The 21,778-nt window shown below is 36.2% G+C and overlaps 1 protein-coding gene and 1 pseudogene across 1 annotated transcript; one reads left to right on the top strand and one right to left on the bottom strand.

The window, feature by feature from the left end:
- Positions 1-6,953: 6,953 nt before the first annotated feature.
- LOC149257516 (protein EXECUTER 2, chloroplastic-like) lies at positions 6,954-7,466 on the top strand. The gene has a single exon (XM_089378254.1). It carries the CDS (start codon positions 6,954-6,956, stop codon positions 7,464-7,466), a length of 513 nt encoding a protein of 170 aa, XP_089234380.1.
- A 169-nt stretch (positions 7,467-7,635) lies between these two features.
- The window catches only part of LOC149257515 (uncharacterized), a 79,426-nt pseudogene continuing 65,283 nt past the window's right edge, over positions 7,636-21,778 (bottom strand).

The following is a 21,778-nucleotide window of genomic DNA, read 5'->3' as shown; positions in this document are numbered from 1 at the left end:
TAAAGGTTCAGCAACACGTCATAAGCCTCGTGGATGAGCTGGAGGTTCTGGTCGTTATGGGAATTGAATCCAGAGTTGGATTATGTCTTCCACAACCTGCGTAACACGGAAAAATCACCAGTTGCATTGACGTGACCCAACAGCTTACGCAACACCGTTTAAGCTGCCTTTGTTGACCGTGGCTTGACCCTCGTTGACCGGAGGTGTAGATGATGTGGCTGACCGAACTAACAGCAAAGGAACCTCGAGCACCTTTATCCCTACATGCCCATGTGGCTCGTTTTGCAAAATGACACGTGGTACCTTGAGATTAACAAAAAGGCTGCGGAATCATCAGATGGCTGCGGAATCGCTGAATGGCCGCGGAATTGCCAGACAGCTGCGGAATCTCTGAAAATATGTCAAAATCTAAACAAAACAGTCACACATTAGCAAATTTCACTTAATCATGCTTAAAGACATTAAATGTAATGATCTGGGTTGGTTTGCAAGGAAAATGAGGCAAAAGAGAGAGATGAGTGAGGGAAAACTGTAGGTAATGATGGATAATCAAGTGCAAAGTAGAGGCTCTACACATGCCATTTTAGGACTACAGGCAGTTTATTGATCTTTGTGATCAAAGTGCACTAGAGGATAGGGCCAAAATGGCTGAGTTTTACTTGCACAACATGGCCCTCACATACATGAATATTTGGGATCCTAATGCAGAGCTAGGAGATCTGCAATTAATGGCTTTGGCATCATCGATGAACCATGAGAAGTCAAGGGTTGCAGAGATGAAAATAATATTGGCCAGAGAGAAAAATGAACCTCTTTTCATCAGGGTTGAACAATCAAATCCCATGGCCCTAATGAACACCCATAATCTAATTGCAAACGACCCTCAGCTGGAACCTAGATATCTTGCTGCCCAAGAGCAAGCAATTTCACATTTTGAGGATATGTTTAGGCTGCTAAGAGATGATAATATACATGCCTACTAAAGGAGATGGAAAACATTGCCACACAGCTTGAAGATTAGAGAATATCACTCCCCTCAAAGGTTGAGAGAGGCACTCAACATGACACCTATGTATAAGAAATCAATGCAAAGGTTGAAGGACAATGGGATAGGCCTAAAACTCAGTCCACCACTACTCCTAGGGATGCTAGAAGGGATAAAAGAAGAAGAGGAAAAGGGGCAGTGGGAAGAAGTAGAAAGGAAAGAAGACTTCTATAAACAAGAAGAAGAGACGACAGCATAAGCATGGGATGTGAGAGAGGCTACCAGAGCCATGAATAACATTGACATTGACTAAGTTGCTCAGAGGATGAGCAACACTTTCAGTAGGGGGTGATGATGAGCCTCATCATTGGGTGATTATATGGGCCTTAATTGGCCTTAATTCACCTCCTAGCTTAGTCAAACCAACTATTCTCACAACGTATTACATACTTTTGATTATATTTTGTTTATGAGATGAGTTAGAGTTGGATATGTTGCTTTGTGGTCTAATGTGCATGTAGTGCAGGACTAAAAGATAAAAGCAAGGAAAAATGTAGGTATAAAGGATAAAAGCAAGGAACTATGGCAAAGACCTTGGTAAAACTCAAATGGGACAAGGGAGGTAATTATAGGAGGTAAATCCTCCTCATTTACTACCCCTACAATCGAATATTCCTCCATCATCTTGGAGTGCAAACAACCATCACTTTGAGGACTAGGAGACAACCGAGCAAGTGAAAGGGACCTAAACCAGTTTTTCTTGAGTTGGAGGCCAAGCCTCCCTAATGGGAAGGAAGTCATTAGAGATTTCGGATGTATAAGTAGAGAGGCTTAGGACCTCAGTGGGATTTAGACTTTCATTGTAAAACTACTTTAATTTTGAGTTGCAAGAGACTTGTGACAGTTGTTCTGTAATCCATGGTTTTCATAATGAGAATGAGTTATGTTTTAAGCCAACACTAAGTTAACTCAGAGGGCTGAAGTGCTTGGGTTAGGGCCCGACCCGAGCAACCAAAGCTCCTCTTTACTGTACATATATGCTAGCATAGATTTATGGTTTTGTTCACTTGCTTAAGTAGTTTCATGGTTTTCTGTTTATTTGCTTAAGTAGATTCATGGTTTTTTGTTTTATTTTCTTAAGTAGCTTCATTTTCATTACAAAAGTATAGCGTAGATTATTCATGGTTTTTCTGTTCATTTGCTTCAGTAGCTGCATTTACTATAGTTTACTTCCATTTGTGCCTTCTTTCAGTTTACAGGTTAGCTAGGAGAAAATATCACCATAAGGTTGTGCGCAGGTGTCTCGGCCTCATCTCCTCCCTCTGGGACCATGACTTGAGGAAGAGACCCTTCAACAACCCCAAAAACACAGGTTTCTGGTTCTCGCATGAGCTATGGAGTTTGTTGTTTGATGCAGTTATTTGTTCACCCTCACTGGTTTTTCTGTCATTTTCCTTTGAAACCTCCTTCAACACGTTCTTCATGCATCGCTTCCTCGTTGTACGATCCACAACAAACCTTCACAATCACCGTCCGATTCATTATTTTCTCCAACTGCTACCTCGCATGAAGTCTTCCACTTACTTTATGCGCTTTAATCTCCACTGTCAATAAGTCTCTTGATCTGATAGCTATCGCGTCACCTCAACACTTTATGCGCTTTAAACCCCCACCGCCGATCTGCCTTGCCTAATTTGACGACTATCGAGTCACCTGATTGGCAACTAGTTTGGCCGATCTCCACCATTGATCAGCCATGCCTGATCCAACAGTTATCGCGCAATATCGCGCAAATTATTGCATGACCGTTATCTACCCGAGAGCACGCAAGAAAAGTGGTTTTCTCGTGCTACGTGTCGTGTAGTAAGGCTAATCGCGTGAAATTTCAGAATTCCGCTTATGACCTTGAGGGCACGCGAGAAACTACTTACCACCTTAGAAACCCACTCCATCATTTCCGCATGTTTCTTTTTCCTACGATATGATCTTCGTCGTCCATCCTCTGGTTAATCTTGTCCGTCCATCTCTTGACTTAATCTGCATGATAAGATCTCAATCATTCATCGCTTCGTTACCCTGTTCGTCCATCTCTTGACTTAACCTCCGCGATAAGACCTCAGCCGTTCATCCTATGTGTTCACCCTATTCATCCATCTAGTCACTTAAGCCTTCGCGATAAGATCTCCGTCGTTCATCTGCTTCATTACCCTGTCCGCCCATCTCTTCACTTAATCCCTCGCGATATGATCTCCGCCGTTCATCTACTTCATTAACCTTGTTCATCCATTTATTCTCTTAAGCCCCCATGATAAGATCTCCACTTTCCATCTTTTTCTCGTTGATCGATCTAATGGTCCCTACGCGCTACTGCATCCTTACGTCCTCCTTTCATTAATTTCGACCTCCGATTGCTCTTTCGCTTGAAAATCGATTTGGCTTAGGTTTCTTTGCTTACACCTTAGTATAGTTTAATGCTCTTTACCTATACAACTTAGGTAGCAGCATTAGGTTAGTGATTGTTTTAGAAATTCTGCTTAGCATAGCTGTTTAAATTGGTTAATTAGACTATGGTATGGTTTAGAATTACATGTTGTTCTCTTCATTATTGCAGTAGAGTAACTCTCTCTTAGAATAGGTTTGCTCTTCTTCCATCAAAGAATTAAGCTTCTTCTGAACCTATAGAAGTCTGGCTCATGGGGGCTTCACTCACTGAACCTCTAACGTAGCACATGCGTTCGTGGCATACTAAACAATACCCTTAATTTGACTACATATTGGAAAATACCTCTAAAAATCACATTATTTAACCCCCTACCAATATAAATCCAATACACCTTCCCAATTTAAAAAACCCCTATTTTCACTAAATATTGTATGTATCCATTTTTTTGTTCACATTTTTTATACCCTTTTATTTTTATATCCTTTGTATAGTGACATGATTCCTCTCTTATGACCCCACATGCATTCTACAATGCACCTTTCTTCTTTTGATATACATTGTAAATGCATATTAGTTCTCCCACAATGCAATTACTTAACCCACACTCAAGCACATCTAATTATGATTTGCGGCATTTAATGGTCTAAGACACACAAAGATCAACTATGTTTTAGGAAGATTGATTATGTGCATGTATATAAAATAACATATAAATTGATCTATATGATGATGAAAAACCAATTGATGAATCTTCATGAATAGGTTTGTACCAAATAAGGTGCTCAAGCACAAGTCTAGACCCTCTAGATGCAAGAAAACTATATACAACGAAGGTTGGGGCCCAAGATCTCAAAACAAGGGTGCAATCCCAACCTAGACATGCTTAGAGGAAGAAGATGGACAAGTCCCAACACATGCGCTCTTAAGGGAATAACACGAAAGCAAGAAATCACCTTTTGATTCACCGTCATCTCACCAATGAGATTTGGGCTATCACTCATAGACTATATAAAATGCAACAATGGATTGGAGATAACACATAGGAATTAAATGAATGGACTACAACTAGAACATAAGACAATATTTTGGTTCTAGAGGTGATCTGCTCCATTTGGATAGCTCAAAACAATGATGTATTCCAAATTAAACCTCCAAACGCCTACAAAATTTTCTACATGTTGAAGGCAAGCATTACCTTATCATGCACCTCACTAAAGACAAGGCTTCATTGCACTCTCATACCTTTGAAATACAATTCTAAAATTTCTAGAGGATATTTTAATTAACCAATTTTAAGGTCACAACCAAGCTAGAGACGACATTGGTGTATGAGACCCCCTTACTTGTGCGACAAGGGACCCACCTCTGCACAGTGATTTGACCGCTAAGTCAATGAAGGTATACATACTCTACCCCCTCTGGTTTTGAACCTCTGACCTCTTACGAGGAAACACATGCTTTTAACCATTAGGCACACTCAGGCTAGATATAATGGATTTCTCCTTAAGGTTTATTTTAAATAAGGAGTGATTACATTGGAACTAACATCATATAGGAAATAGAAATGACCCTAGAAACAATATTAAGAACTAATATCACTTCCTTGAAATAGAAATGACCCTGGAATTTCTATAATCAGAGAATCACTTGAAAATTTAAGCTAAACAATATTAAAGTAGTGTCTTGAACACCAAGAACCAAGATCCTTATCACCTTATAATGAAGCAACCTATGCAAGATCAAATTTACAAAAATGACCCGCCAGAGAACATCCATGTAGACAATTATGCTAGAGAAAACATCTATAATTCCAAAATTAGTTGAAAAGCATGATATGGGACTTTCGAATTCAAAAACCAGTTGAGAAGCATGGGATTAAACTTCCAAGATTTTATATAACAATTACATGAATAGAGGTGCTCACAAGACGGGCTTAAATATCCAAGGAGGAAATGATAGGAGAAAAGCTTTGCCAAAAATTGAAAATGATCCTTTCACTATTCTTTCCCAAGGGATTAAGCCAGTTGTTTATATAAACACTTCAATTAATATTAGTGTATAACACTTTGATTAATATTGTCTTCTCAGTGTCAAGATTAGAATAAAGAACAACCATTTTTTCTATATACAACCATGATTACAAATATCCCAAAGCTTCTATGGAAAACTTGCAGACCAGAGGTTATAAAAGGCCAACAAGGTTTGAGGACTTCTAAAAGCACAAGTGTAGGAATTTGCTTATTACCTTGGAAGCTCAAGTTGGGTAGGACCAGTAGGACTCACATCACCTTCCATGACATATATTATAGAATCTTCAAAGCTAAACCAGTTGTCCCTGATTTTGCTACATGAAATTGTTAAACTACTGACATGTCCAAAGATAATTTTGCAGCAGCGATCGATTCTAAAAACACAAATTATTTATCAGAATAATGATCATTTTACCAATATGTCACAATAAGTTTCAATAAATAGCTATGGCAGAATCAATTGAAGAGAAGGCACACAATTTTCTTTCGAACCTCTGAAATTACTCTGAGACAACATAAATATGCAGCATTTGATCAAACTTTGTTGTATCTAATACAAACAGAAGTTTGAAAAAAAATTCCATGCTAAAACGGTTTTGATCAACTCTAGTCTAACTTAGTTGCCTATAAAATGCAAGATTTAGTCCAACTTAGTTGCCTCTAATTCAAGCAGAAGTTGAAAACATAATTCTGAGCTAATAGATTCTGACAACTCTAATTTATTTCGTTGTAGTTGTAAAATAGACCCCTATAGCCTTCCCACTCATTGTTTTAGTCTTTGGAAACCTACACAAGGCACCCTACAACCCACGGTTTTGCTACAGCAAGAGCTCCAAACTTTGTTCAAGGGTTAACACCCTTTTCTCCACCTGCGCTAGTCTCTGTGCACCTGCAACTTGAAGAGAAGGCCCTACAATAGGCCTCTCGTCCTTCAAATAGTCCTCCATGCAATGTTGCACCTGTGGCCCTGAAACCTTACCTCAGACCTGTTATCACATATAGATTTTTGTTAAAAATTATTTATATGGGAAAAAAAAATTGGTGTTTAAGGTTGCACTTGCTCTCAAGATTTTATACAGGATTATTATTATGATGGTTTGCAAATCTCCAATTATCTCCCAAGTCTACTAGTTCTCGGCCACACTCCAAATCACAACATAGATCATCAAAGAAACCACTGCTTCTTTCTACCTCTCATGGTTTAGTTTATCCTGTTAACTGCAACCCAATCAAACTCTTACGTTGGGTGGGATCTGTTGTTTCCACAATTCTTGGCTTCTAAACCAGATTCGAGGTGTTGCAAATAAATTATATGGTGAAAGGAAGATTTCATCCGTATTCAGAGGAAATAGGAGGCTAAATCCACTCATTACACATTATTGAGAAATATTCCACTTCTTCAAATTGGGCTAATTCCGTTTCAGGGAACTATTCATGCACTTCAGATCCTATATTGGTGCCATCACATGATCATTGTACTCTAGGTTTACAAGGAATGATTAAACATGACATTGGATGGTGGGTTGGTTTGGCAGAGGGTGCAAATGATCCATATGGCAGAACCGTCCATATTGATTCTCAACATGAGAGATTTGTTGCCAAGGGTTACAATGCAAGGCATCTGGCTGCAGGAGCTCCAGGCATTCCTTTGTTTGAAATTTTCGTAACAAAAGATAGTGATCAGAAATACAAGGAGCAGATGGTCTACTTCACATCTACTTGTAGCGGAATGGACAATCTACAGATGCTTCCTTTTCAGTATCACCTAAAGCTACTGAAGACTCAGATACTGACACAAAAAAATTATGATGCAGATGTGGGAGATGAGGGATTGAGATGGGTTCTTAAATATCTTAAGGCTGGGATGCCTAGCCTAAAATTCAAGGTGTTGAAAGTTGTGACTCTAGAACAGAAAAACACAAATATAACCTCAGGGGTTTTTGAGCAGTTAATCCAGGATGTCAATAAAGAGAAGGATGATGAAACTTTGAATGAGATGACTTGGTAAAGAGAAGGGTTTTCAAATTAGTGAGAGTGGTTTGGGAAACCATTTATTTTTCAATTATATAGAATTGAGACAGATTCTAAGAGATTTTAGTTCGAATGGTTTGGTTAACAATTTGTTTTCTAATTATATAAAATTAAAGTTTCAATTTTTTGTAACTGTCCATTACTGATATTTATTTTAACTGTATGTTAATGATATTTATGGAATAATTGTTCCTAATGTAATAGTTGCAGCTGATAACGATTCTCCATCAATCTACATCACTATTAAAAAAGGGAAAAAGACTAGCTGTTTTACCTCCCGAGTAGCCAAGAAAGACTGATACAAAACACCTGTATTTCCAATGCATTCGAAGCTATAATCCACACCTCCTTGTGTCTTCTCTGCTATTACCTGACATAAATATAACTTTCTCCTTATCGTGAACCAAAGATAAATCTGTGAACATTTTATTAAGCAAAAAAGCATTTAACTTACCTCTTGAATGGGCTTTTCATGGTCTTTTGGATTAATGCATTCAGTCACACCCAAGTATTTCACTGCATTAGAAATGAAGTTAATAAATGAGTTTATACTTAATTCCCTCGTCTCAGTTATGATGATATTCATTTTAGTTGGTTCTACATAATTAGGACTCAGAAAATATATGGTTGTTTGATCTTCATAGGAGAATCCATTTTACCTTTGATGAACTTGCTTGAATTTGTGTCAATACCGATTATCTTGGAGGCACCTCTCATTCTTGCACCCGCTGTGACCTATAGAGTTCCCATGAAAACATGATGAGTACACTTTAGAGAATATCATGAAATCTGAAATTGTTTGTAGAGAATATCACATAAAATTGAACTAGTGTCAAGACAATATTACTAACAGCAAGGCCAATGGTACCGAGGCCAAAATTGCCACAGTTGATCCACTTTGGAAGTTAGCTGTGTTGAAAACAGCTCCAACACCTGAAAAGTCAAAAGAGATATCGCTCATTCTAATTGTAAGTTGAATATTGTAGCTCCAATATTGAGGCTTAGATGCATAAAAAAAGTCACAACAAATATACCAGTGGCTATTCCACAACCAAACAAGCATGCTTTTTCTAGTGAAGCCTCTGGATTGATTTCGGCAATGCAAGCATAGTCAACAACTGTGTATTCGCTAAACCTAGAAGTGGACATGAAATGGTAAATGGGCAATCCCTTGATTGAGAAACACGTCTTTCCATCGTTTCTCATCACTTTTCTTGTGAGATCGATTTTGAATTTATCACACAGATTAGTCTTCTTAGATTTACATAACACACAATCTCCACACTCCCCTGTGAACAAGGGAATTACATGGTCTCCAACCTTAATATCTATCACGCCTTCTCCCACACTCTCTACTATCCTGCAATCATAAATTGTATGCTCTTATTTCGTAATTTGTTCGAAAAACATATAATCAGACTCATATTAACTATAACTAACAAAGGTTTACCCAGCACCCTCGTGTCCAAGTATGCGAGGAAAAGTTTGCATGTTTTCATCCTGCAGACATACATAAGCCATTTGAAGTAAAACAATTATGGCCAGCAATGAGTACCACTAAAAAGCATAATGGTGGCCAGAGTGCAGGCATTAAAGACAAACGCTCAAAACCTGATACAATCTCCTCTAATTTTGGCAGAATCCCTTCTTCTTTCTCGGGTGGAGTATCAGTAATGTATTACTAGACTGAATGTTTTATAAATTTCCCCTTGGCAGCTGCTATAATCAAATCCTTTACATTAATAGCCCAAACCTTCGTTATCGGGCACAATTTCATAACAGAGGGGCTCTATACACTATCGACATTGTCTTTACAATAGAAATGGAACAATACACATAAAACCACTATTGGCGCTGTTTAAAATGGCAAACATGCGAAAGCGCATAAAATACACTATCGGAGCATCACTTCCCGGTAGTCACAACAGACCGGGCTTAACACCTCCATGGCATTTTCCCCAATGCGATAATATATAATGATGTGATATAGTTCTGCGATCCAATGGTTGCGGTTAATCGCGATCCGACAGTCAACTATTCGTCTGATCAATAAATTTGCTCGGAGGTTCCCCGTTGTAGATCTAACCCCCAACTGATTCGACGACCAAAAGTGATTTCGGGCACACAAACTGCACGACCCTTAACCAAATTTCGGACCCGATGGTAATTATAAATTGCCAATATAATAAAGTTTGGGTCCGACCTCTCACTTAACACGTTCACTTTTTCAACCCGAAATCCACCAGATGACAAGGCCAAGAGATCTACGGCTTGTGGGATTCAATTAGCGCACAAGTTAGTTAATGAAATCAACAGTGTAGGATGACTGTGGTATGTCGCTTGATTTCAGAATTTAATGCTTTCAACCATCCGTAGCTATAAATATAGCGACAAAGACTTAAACAATCACAGTGAAAATAATTTACCAAACCGAACATGAATTTAAAGTACCTTTAACAATTCAAACCAAGCCAAGAATCGATGAAAAGCAAAGGATTACAGAGAATCTCACACCTCCGGGATTGACCAATTTACAATGGGAATACATAAAGCTTAAGTTTTTGCAATATTTATTCATATAAGGCCAGACAAGCCAAATCAATTCCAATTAGTCCAAAGATCCAGTCGGTCCAAATCCGTTTTACATCCTTCGAAACTTACATAAATACAACTCCACTCTAACTATAAGATCCTTAAACAATGGATCAAATCTGAGAAATATTCTCCTCTAGAATCTCAACTAAATCAAACTATTCTAATTAATTACAAAATCATTCAATTGCTAATTTCTAGCTCACAATCCTATCTAGAAAGCTGTAAATTGATGGCTAAAGGATCCCACTCCTTTGCTTGTAGATTTTTTTGTATTTTTGGAATAAGTTTGAATATTTTTTCCTCCAAACCTCATGCTCCTGCATCACATAACAAGCTCCACAACCTTCATGGAAAATATATAGCATAACAAGATTGAAACCACGTCACTGATTACTCCACCATTCCAGAATGTAATGTCAGTATGACAGAGGGATGTGCGAGTGATTCTGATACAGACTTCCATAGCCTGTGGAAGATCTACTTGAATTTCTTCAATAACGAGTGGTTTCTTAGCTTCCCATGCTACTACAGCTGCTTATTAGGTCACAATGCATCTCTTAATCTTGCTAATTCTGAACTGAAACCTCTAGAAATAGAATCGAACTACATAATTTTTGCACATGCAAAACCATACCTAGGCAAGTGATAACTTTGCCATGAGTACTTTTCTGAGGCAAGAGACAATCTTTGCCATTGCAACTTGTATCTAGTTTTTGAATCTGTTGGCTTAGATGGCTAACACTTTCTTCAGGCATAAGAGCATTGGAAGTACACTCCCAAAATGAAAATTAATTTCCTGGTCTGGATGATGCCCAATTTTTACCAAAATAAAATCCCACGAAAAGCCTTTGAAACCATCACAGAATAGTCTCTATTAGATACTCTGACGAGGAGAAAGAGGTCTAGTGTGACTCTTATTCCTTTTTGAGTGAGAAGTTCCATGATATGATGGCCTATTTAGCTATGTAAGTACATGTGTAGCCAACCTGTAGCAAGACCACAGTAAGACCAAAGAAATACTTACAAGCCCTCAAGCCTGTGTACAAATTTGTCATTTCATCCATGAAGTTCTTGGTGCTAACACCCATTACATTATCGTTGTAATAGGATGCTCTCCCTTGTTGTAATGGGATGCTCTGCCTTATCTTAAGGATACATACATAATTATGCTTGCAAGCCTTGGATGAGGACACATCCAATATTCCATGACTAACCTGCACTCCAACTCATGGCCCATCAACTACAATTTTCTAGGCTGCATGTGTTTGTATTTTGTCAGAGAAAAATACCTATATATACATGAGAGGTGAACATACATGTTGTCCTAAAATGGATTGGACTTGGATTTTCATCCCAATTTGAATACATACATAAATACACACATATGCATAGCTGATTTCATATTTTCAAGCTAACCCAAATATGGCCTATGGATGTCAATTCAGATTTCCAAGGTCTATTTTACTGAAGATAATTCATAATAATAATTCCTCATCCAAGCAAGTATAAACATTGAGGAGTTGGCCCATAAGCATATAAATGGTCATATATAAATTCTGCACTCCAAGACTCCAAATTAGAACAAAAACCTTCAAGATTCTCGTTAGATAGGGTATGAGGATTCCATAAGGTAGAGATCAAAGATTTCACTATTCCAGCCAATCCACAATACATTTCCATAGCTCTTTTGCCCAGATCTATGCTTAAATCAAGAATGAAGTCTAAGGAAGATTGATAGAATTCTTGGGTGAGCTTAAGGAGTAATGTAGCACTCCTGTAATGCTCAAGAGTCAAGTTTGACCCCTAGACCAAACTTACAGGAACATGAGTGCATTGGTGAACATTTTAGATTTCATTTTCAGATTTTCTATGAAGACTACTTATTTAGCCTTCTTATAAAACTCGAGGATTCCACATATGAAGCTTGTCATAAAGGTTGGGTCTCTAAACTCAAAGTGGCATCATCAAAAACATCTCCCATCAACCAATACACTCAACCATGACGCTAAAATCAATACTATAGAGTCATACCCAAGAGGTGGCATTCATTCAATGACCAAATATCAGGCAATTACAACTAATGTTCCACCTAGTTCCCAAGATTCAAGGGATAGGGGGATGTTAGGATATGTGTGTGTTATAAACATGATTCAAATTTAAATTCAATAACAAAATATATTAATTCACACATCATAAATGATTCAATAGTAGATACTAAAGTCTAAATATTAGACTAGTAAATTGAAATTACTCAAACTCAGAAATAGTAAAAGGTGATTAGTATAGGCTTGGTCTAAGGTCATTAGTATAAAAAATCAAGACTCAAAAGTTAAAAATGAAAATGATCAATGGAAAATGAACCAATGTTATCAGAATTGGACCAGTCATCAAACCAGTTGACCCCAAAACTAATAATCAGAGAAAAACCAAACCAAAATACCAGTGAACCAAAAATTACATAAATATTCATTTAAAAAAAAATGTAAATATTCATGTACATCAATATGAATCTAAACTGTTATACACAAATATTCAAAGTTTCTCATATATATAACAAGTAAAGGTGCATATAACCAAAATAACACTGACTGCAATCCATCATTGAACTAGAAATGCATCAACAAAGAGGTTGTAGATGGCCCCTATAGTCCAAAAGAAACCATGCTACAACAAACGCCCACATATCATCATGCTAGAATAAATTGAATCTATGAAACAACTCCATAGACCTAGAGCCAAGTCAGCTTGTTAAGCACTGGTCAGAAAAAGCTTTGTAAAAGCACTAGAGAAAACCTATGACTATTGTGAAAAACCTAATACCACTGTTAAGACACATTACAAAGCCTGGTGTTAGAATATTCATCTGTTATAGTTGAAAAGTACATATCATACAATTCAGAATCTACCATGCCCTCCTAAATTGAATCGAGCTTTTTCTTATCAATGTGCACTCTGGTAGAAGCTAGATCCTTCTTCTTGTGAAATGTTGATGCACCAACTCCTATAGCTTCTGTTGAAGTGACATTTATGCTTGGATCTTGAATATTATTCTCATATTTGTTTGGAATGGTAGAAGTGGAGTAGGAGAGGTCACGAGGGTATTTCTTTGGCCTTCATTTAAAGCAATAGACTCTGAAATTGCCACTTTACTCTTCAATTTGGGCTTCAAAGCATGAATGTTTGTATAGAGCCTGCAAAATAAACCCATATAAATATATTTTGTTTATAACATAAGAAAACTGTATCTCTTGTAACATAATCACATCGTATCCATAAATAAGATAAATTGATAAGTGGTTGAACACATACAAGAAGAATGTGTTACAGTCTAAGGGTTAGATTCCAATCCTTTTAGACAACAAAATACTGTAAAATACCTTTGCTAGCCATGGGCTTGTTGGGCTTTGCCACCCTATTTTCGATTCCAATTTTGGTTTGCTGAAAATACAAACACAAAGTATTCAGTAACTATTGAACAATCAAACCCCTCCAAAATTGATAAGGAAGCCATAACTGAGTGTGATCCTAACCTTAAACATAAATTCAAGAATTCTAAAATCTTACCAGCCATCTTGGAGATTCTGGGATAATGGAGAGACCAATAAGCAACAGAAAACTGGGAACTAGCTCTACATCACCTCCCATTGACAACCCGCCTCACTCAACAACGCATATTTTTTTCTTCTAGTTATGTTCCCGGGAGAGATCATAGGTATATTCTGTATAAAAATTTGTGAAAAGTGGCCACCAAGTGGCCTTATTTTCCTTTTTGGAGGTAATATGTCATGCTATAAATACTTTGCTATGTAATTTCCTTTTCCAAAACATGAAATAGAAACGTATGCATTCTTTCTTTGGAAAAATAAAATCAATTAAAATTTGCATACCATTCACCCTATCAAATTCTTGTCAATCCAAAAGTTGCAAAAAATCAGATACCATTCACCTTAAAATAGCCCTTGGATCATACGAACACATTGCAAGGCCCATCAAACACATGTATATCAATGTAGGTAAAAATAAGAAAGCAAAGTGCCATCACCCAAACAATCTACCAGAAGCACATATCTCAATAAAGTTGCAAATAATTTAAAAACAAACTACCATCACATGTCCAAAAGCCTTTACGGATAGTAATTAATGTTAATGTCGTTTAGTGAAAGCACTGAAAGGAAATGCCAAAAATATGATTGAGGACTCAATTGACAGTAATAACCAAATGTAATTTAACTGTTGTAGACCCCATGCAGATGGCCAAAACATAAATACTTCCAAAAAGACTCTGATGGCACATTTGAACTACAGACTTTGATTTATATGTCCAATTTAAAAAATAGGAAAGCCAACTACCACATAAACATACAAAATAAAATGCACTTCATGTGATAGACATTGATATGGTGTAAATTTGTTGACTTGAGTGAGCAAAAACCATCATGACTGAAGCTCGTGCCATCAGATCCTTGATATCCTTTCTAGCAAAAGAACGATTAATCTAAAAATTCAAGGAAAATGTTAACATTAGTGAGAAAAACCACATACTTATCCACAAAACATATTCATGAAAAAGGAACCACCTCTTCTTGTTTTTTATGATTAAATGGACCAACTTCAGAGGGACCAAGTTAATATTTGAATGAAACACAACTACAAAAGGATGACTGACTAGTGAAATAAACTTATAGAAAATTGCAGGTAGCAAAAAAGGTTTAGTTATCCCGAACCACGTCCCAAACATTCACCATTTGAACTATTCACTAGACCTAAAACCAAAAAGTACAAAATTAACATCAGATTCATACAAACAAATCAACAAAAATACAACCAATAATTATTTATAGATGATCCAACATATGGAAATACATAAGGAAAGAGAAAGTAGAATGTTTTGAAAATTTACCTTGTTCAAATTTTTCACAAAATCTGAAAAAACTTTGTAATGACATTTTTCTAATTTGTATGTATCATTCCTAGCATTGTATGATAAGTTTGCGATTGCTATAATAGATTCAAGTTGTACAAATGCATGATCTGTCAAATCATACTTATACATGCGTTTCCCCTTTATTATACTATAGCAACATAATTGAAGCTCGATGCCTTCTAATCTATCCAAAAGGTCAATTTAATTATGGTAATCAAACACCCTATTACCATCTTTCTTCCTTATTCTTTGAACCCTTCCAATGTACCACGTTCCACAAGAAACACCTTGTTTTGTACTTCGAGGAACACCTTTTCTTGTAGTATGTTCAGTGGGGGGAATTGAGTTGCTTTCAAACAACACCCCACAATCTGATCCAATTCCAAAGCCAATTGAAACACCCTTTTGTGGAGCCTTCCCATCTTGCTTAAAGTAGACCCCATTTCTCACTTTTTTCAACCTAACTTTTAATAATGTTGGATTTCCATTCAACTGACTAACCAAACATGCTTTAAAAATATCTTTACCATCAAGATCCACGATTGGCTTTATCGTTTTGCTTCCATTTTCATCAATGGAATCTAAAATTTCATCCAACTCGTGTTTCCACTCACTTTCCATTATTTTCAATTCACTTTCATTCTGTACCAATGATGATGAAGATTGGAATATAGAGTTGGAACAACTTAGTGGAGAAGCATCAACTACTTCATCCACAATTTGGAATGTTGGATAATTTTGTTCCTCTGTCCATGGTTTAACCCACAAATAAGATTGAGTGTAATTTTCTGGTTGCATTCCAAGAGTTGATAAAATGTCTTGTGCATCCTTCAATCCAATCTTAAGGGCTTCTACAATTTTAGCGTCTGTGGATATTGAATCATATTGCGACAATATATCAATGTTTTTTATTGTTTCTTGGTGCAATCTATTCCAAATTATTTCTTGCTTCTTATGAGATTTATTAAAATGAAGCCCTTGGGGATTTGATTCTTCTTCAACAACTCTATTAAGGGTTCCAACAACATGAAGCAAGTCAGTGAAATCATAGGCCCTCTCCACTCCAACCATCCCACCAACTTTACTAAAGAAGTTCTCACATACATCTGACCCAGTCAAGTGCAAAACACATGGAAAGTTAGAGTAATGATCTCAAAACAATCTCATCAACAAAACTGCAAAATGGCAAGAAATTTTCACATCTTGATATGCTTCTCTGCTGATGAAATTTATGTTGACATTAGTATGAGATTGTTTCTATACCCAACATAACCATAATGTGAAGAAATGATGAACTCGTGAAGCATTTCGCACCCTTTCCCAAAGGCTCAAACTATGAGACATAAAGATGTCAATGTAGTCAGCAACAATCATTAGATAAGTCTCTGTAGCTAGTGTCCTCTCTAACTTTCCACTTGGTGTACTTCTCAACTCTTTCAAACACCTCTGAACATGCCTTGAAGCAATGCATTGTGCGGATCCCCAATTTTGTCGATCCATCCTCCCTATATCTTCACCCTTAAGCTTGTGGTCATCCACTTTAAAACTGTGATAAACCATTCTGACATGACCAAAACTTATGTAATCATTTCCTAAAACCAATTCTTGTCAACCACTAAACAAATTATTCACTAGCTTTTTGTCGTTGTGGATGTAATCCTGGTCATGCAATCCTGTTACATTGCAACCATTATACAACCCGATTAGCCTCCACCCTTCCCAAGGAATTTGATATCGAAGAGCTGATGTTGAAGAATAATCCTTCAACATAAGTTTTCTTCTTTTGCTATCCCAATCTGAGGAATGACTAACAATAGGTCCCAAATTATTTTCGACCTTTTTCTTCCACATAGATTCTACCTTTTCCCATTGGTGATAAAAAAAATTGCATTGAACCTATTGCATGTTGGATGAACAACCACAACCAAACAAGGAAGCCTTTCATGTAAAGGGTTTGCAATAATAACACGTGCGTAATGGCCAATAACATTGTTCTTAAAAGAATCTATTATAATCTCATAGCCTACAACTTTGTCACCAACTCTCACCAAGAAATGTGAATGGCATTTATGTTCTTCTTTTGTACCACAAAACCCCACTAGTGTATCACTTTTTGCTACCCACCTAACATATTTTTTCACAATTGTTTCATCTTCAGTGAGCAACACAGGAATTGGGCCATCTATGCTATGCTTGGCTTTATAAGAAGCATAAACTTTTCCGACCGTCTCAAAAATATGCTCGTGCTCCCTTGGGATATATGCTAACTAGCCTTAAAGTCGTAGATATTGAAGGACCATCTAGATTCAAGCTAATAAAATATGTAATCGAGGGCCACCTCATAACTTGATCATCTCATAAAGGGATTTTGTGGATGTACTATACATTCTCCCTTCTTTTGCATGCATCAAGTTATGAAAAATATCCTTGACAAATTCCCAAACTGCATCTTTACCTTATAATTTTCCTTGCTTATGTGCCTCGCACACATCCTTGCAAATCCTAAAGACATCCTTCCTTTCTATTGATTTAAACAACATTTCCTTTAGGGATCTCATTCTAATAGAGAGTGTAGCAACCTTTGTCCTCTGCCACCAAAGAGATCGCATTGTTGATCTATGGTTAGCATTTGTAACCCTTGCAACATTCTTCAATTCATTGTGAGTTAAATAGTCGAGTCTTCTACCTTTTCCTGTATCTCATTCACTTATTTTATTGGTGCACATTGATTCACGATATAATCGCATCCTGAAGTCATCACATTCTGGAGCCAACTTACAAAATTTGCATGTTAATGAATAAAATGGTATCCCTATTTCAGAAGCCCTCTGGCAATGAATATGCCTATATGTACCATCAATACGACATTCAATACCCTCATAACATAACATGATCTTGGTATGCTTCTCTATGGCCCATAATTTTCCACCACTTTGATCATCCATTAGGACCTTTGTTTCCAACCATTCCCCATTTCTATCAATATAAGGATACAAATACCCCCAACATTGTAGTAACAAGGGAGATAATTGAGTTGTAATAAGATGACAACAAACAAATAAATTTTAAGTAAGATAAATAAAATAATATACAAATTCATATTCAAGTTTAGTCTAAGTTGTTAATTAACATACCTGAAGTAGAAGGATCTGCACTTGTAGAACCCCTATGAATTACTGATGGTAATAATGGGACCAAGAACCTAGTTAAAATTTGTTGGGACTTATCATTGGTAGGCTTTTTGGGTCTCCCAACTGTTCCACTCCTCAACCCAATATCCTCATATGAACCCTCATTTGTAGTAGTAACATTGTGCTTCTTTGATTTCATGTGTTCATTTAGAGAACTGATAATATTAGCACTTGTCGGCACTAAACAAAACCATTTATTGTATCGTGTACATTCCATTCTCACTTTTTTCATGTCCTTATAGTCTGTAAGTGTTGCTTCCACCACCTTGAACAAATTAGGCTCTTGTGTCTTGTTGATTGCTTGATCAATATGAAATTGATCTCCAACCATCATTGTCTATTGTACTTCGTTACATGAAGGAATTTCACTACCACTTGGCATTGATAGGTGTTGTTGATGGGCCCCTGTTTTCATATGATGGTTTTTGAAGTTGCATGTTGTTCATGCTGCCAAGGATACATCACCTATTCCATAATCAATGCCACAAATTTCACAATGGATCTTTATTTTAGATTCTCCCTTTTCTGAATATACTTTGAGAGTAATTTTCTCATTGACAAACTCTTCCATTAAACTTTTAAATTTTTTTCCCCAAGATTCCAATACACTAGGATCAACAAATATGGCTTGTTCCACTGACAAAGACATATTTTCAACTCTTGGTTGTTTATGCATAGGTCCCTCCACATTCACTTCAATGTTTTCAAAGATTGGTATTGTTTTCACTACATTTGAACATTGTTCTTCCACATCAAATGTGCCTAGTTTCCTCTTGATGCCTACAAGTGTTGTACAAACTTTCCATTTTTTCTCTTGCTTTGGATTTAAACCTGTTCCATCCCGGATAAAATCAAAAGGGTATCCAACGATTTCATCATCCACAGTTTCATCACGAATTTCAGCAAATGTACAACCTTTTCGACACTTGACCATGCTAATGATAGAATTTTCTTCACCGTAGCAATTTTATAAAACAACTCCATATTTTTTTGCACATAAATAAATGAAAAAGTAAGTAAAATTCCACAAGCATATTGGTTATTATAAAAAAAAGAGCAAAGAAGCAAAGTATGAAATTTCAATTCAAAGCTCCAAAAAACATGAAGAAATATTACTATTTGGATGAAACACTTTGATTCAAAATGTACTATCGGTGGATTCCTCAAATGGAACTGAAGCCATAAATAAAACCTATTACTAAAATAAATTTGCGAGTTGATTTATTGTTGCACTAGAACTCAGAAAAACATTGTACAACTATTTTTAATTCATAATATTAACATGATTTGTAACTAGAATTTCAAATGCTTTTCTAAAAATGCCTATTATTAAGTTAGATAGGCCAAACATTTGTGCATCTTGAAATTGTTTCAACCATGTAAATACTTGTTAAAATTGACAACTAGGGCCAAATTCCACTTTGGACAGCTCCTATGGGGAAATTATTGTAGCATTATTGCAGATCCTATGGAAACCAAGTCTTAGCCAGCCATGATGTTCAGAGAACTATTTGGAGGAATTTTAACTCCTATAGTGTACTGAACATTTTCGACATATTTCAGAATTTGTATCAAGAAAAAAGAATTTTTGAAAATTTGATGATATACTTTGGATTTATAAAATATTTCAAAATCAAAATTTGAAAAAGAGAATTTTTGAAAATTTGATGGTGTAATTGAAAGTTCTCAAATATTTTAGAATATGCACTTGCTAAGATAAATGCCTTCTCCAAAATTTAAAACTATATTTGGAGCGGTTGAAATTTCTTTGAAACAAGAAAAACCTGTGGTTAATTCCAGGTAACTAAAGGGAGCAGGAATTTGCTTTGCATCTTCTTGATAAAATTTCATGAAGGGAAGGGATAGAGGGGTGCTCTGCCATTTTCCTGAGTGGGTGGAGTATGTCCAACAATCCTGATTGTTGTCCACATCACCTGCGATCAACCATGGAATTTTGTTCCATTCCTCGTGGAGGGTGCCCAAATTCTAAATATATTCTACTGGTACACATGTCAACATCTATTCAATCAAATAGTCTGGAAACTCAAAAACTTGTGAGAGAGCCTCCACCATTTTCAAAGTTCAAAAGTTAAGGTGTATGAGATAAATGTGCTTGAAATTTTGTATTAAAGACATTCAATTGCTGCTTTGTTCTTGGACTCTACAAAACGTTTAATTTTTATAGAGTCCTTGAGATCATGCTGGATAAGAAAAGTGTCGGGCAGGCATAAATGGAAGGATAAGTCTTAAACGAATACAAAGATTCAAATATAATATGATATTATGTGACTTTTATTTTTTGAGTTTTATTTTTTAAGAGGCCTTTGGGATTCACAAAGACTATTCGAGTTCATTTATCACTTTTCATATTCCTTGCAGATGAATAATGCAAATTTTCCATAATGTTTAAATATTAGGTTTCATACCTTTTTTCTTTTAAGGTGTCTGAGAGTGAAAAACAGAGCTGAAACATGTAAGTAGATAGTATCCAATAGTTAAATACACTCTTGGAATAAGTATAAGTATATGACATATCAGAGTATTTAAAAACGATGTCACAATAAAATTTTAAACATAATTCAAGTCTAAATATTGAACTAAATATAATTAAATTGTGCTAGGAATTTCACCCTATAGCTAGAAACAGAGAACGAGGAATTAGAGGTTAACTCTGACCTATTGAAGGAATCAGAGTGGCGCAACGAAAGTGAGGATTAAAGACATATAATTGATCAGACTTCCTATAAATCTAAAGTATCAAAGAAATATTTAAAGAGCCAAGAGATAGGATTTATTAAATTCCAACAAATTATTTCTAGCAGTCATTACAGGTACCAGAATTCTAGCAAGGACAGAGACTTATCTTAGAAGTAAAGGCTTGGAGAGAGTTGTCAAGGGTTGAAAAGAGCCCTCATTTGACATCATATACTTAGGGTTTGAAATCAATGAATAATGAATGGGTTCTAAACTAATCATCATACATACGTTAAAAGTGCTCAGCGAGGCAAAATTTTTTACATTGATAAAATTATCTAAAAATAAAATAGATCACCCCAAAATTGCATTGTTGAAACACTTTCATTAGATCTTTTTATCACATAAATCCTCATTGTTTGTCATAAAGTCCTAAAGATCAAGAAAACTTTTCATGTAACTAAGAGGGAGACCACTATCACCTAACCCTCTCTCCTTTACACTTTAAGTTGCCTCTCCCCTGCTCAAGGGAGGCTTCCTTGGGATAAAATTGTTGAGATTTTAGGAAATGAGAGGAAAAGTGATATGAAGAGTAAATTCCAACCAAAGAGTTTTCAAAGAATTAAGAAAATAAAATAGGTGGAAGAATCAAAAGCTAATGTCTTTCTATTGGGTAGTGAAGTTTGCTACAATACCTTTCCTAGACAGTGCTAATGGTAATGGCTCATGCAAAGAGATCCCATAGATCTCCCAACATAGTCACCAACAAGAGATTGATTATATGCAATAGCTTCCCTTGAGATAGAGGAGGATGAAGTTGAATCATAAAGAGAGCCCGGTATATTCCTCTGCGGAAAAATAGACCTAATTAGGGGCAATATCCTA

Source organism: Pinus tabuliformis, chromosome 6 (assembly GCF_031772625.1).
Source record: "Pinus tabuliformis cultivar Carrire ecotype Pingquan chromosome 6, CPIR1, whole genome shotgun sequence".
Classification (NCBI taxonomy): Eukaryota; Viridiplantae; Streptophyta; class Pinopsida; order Pinales; family Pinaceae; genus Pinus; species Pinus tabuliformis.
Note: the sequence above shows the minus strand (reverse complement) of the source record. Positions and strands in the feature narration are given on the sequence as shown.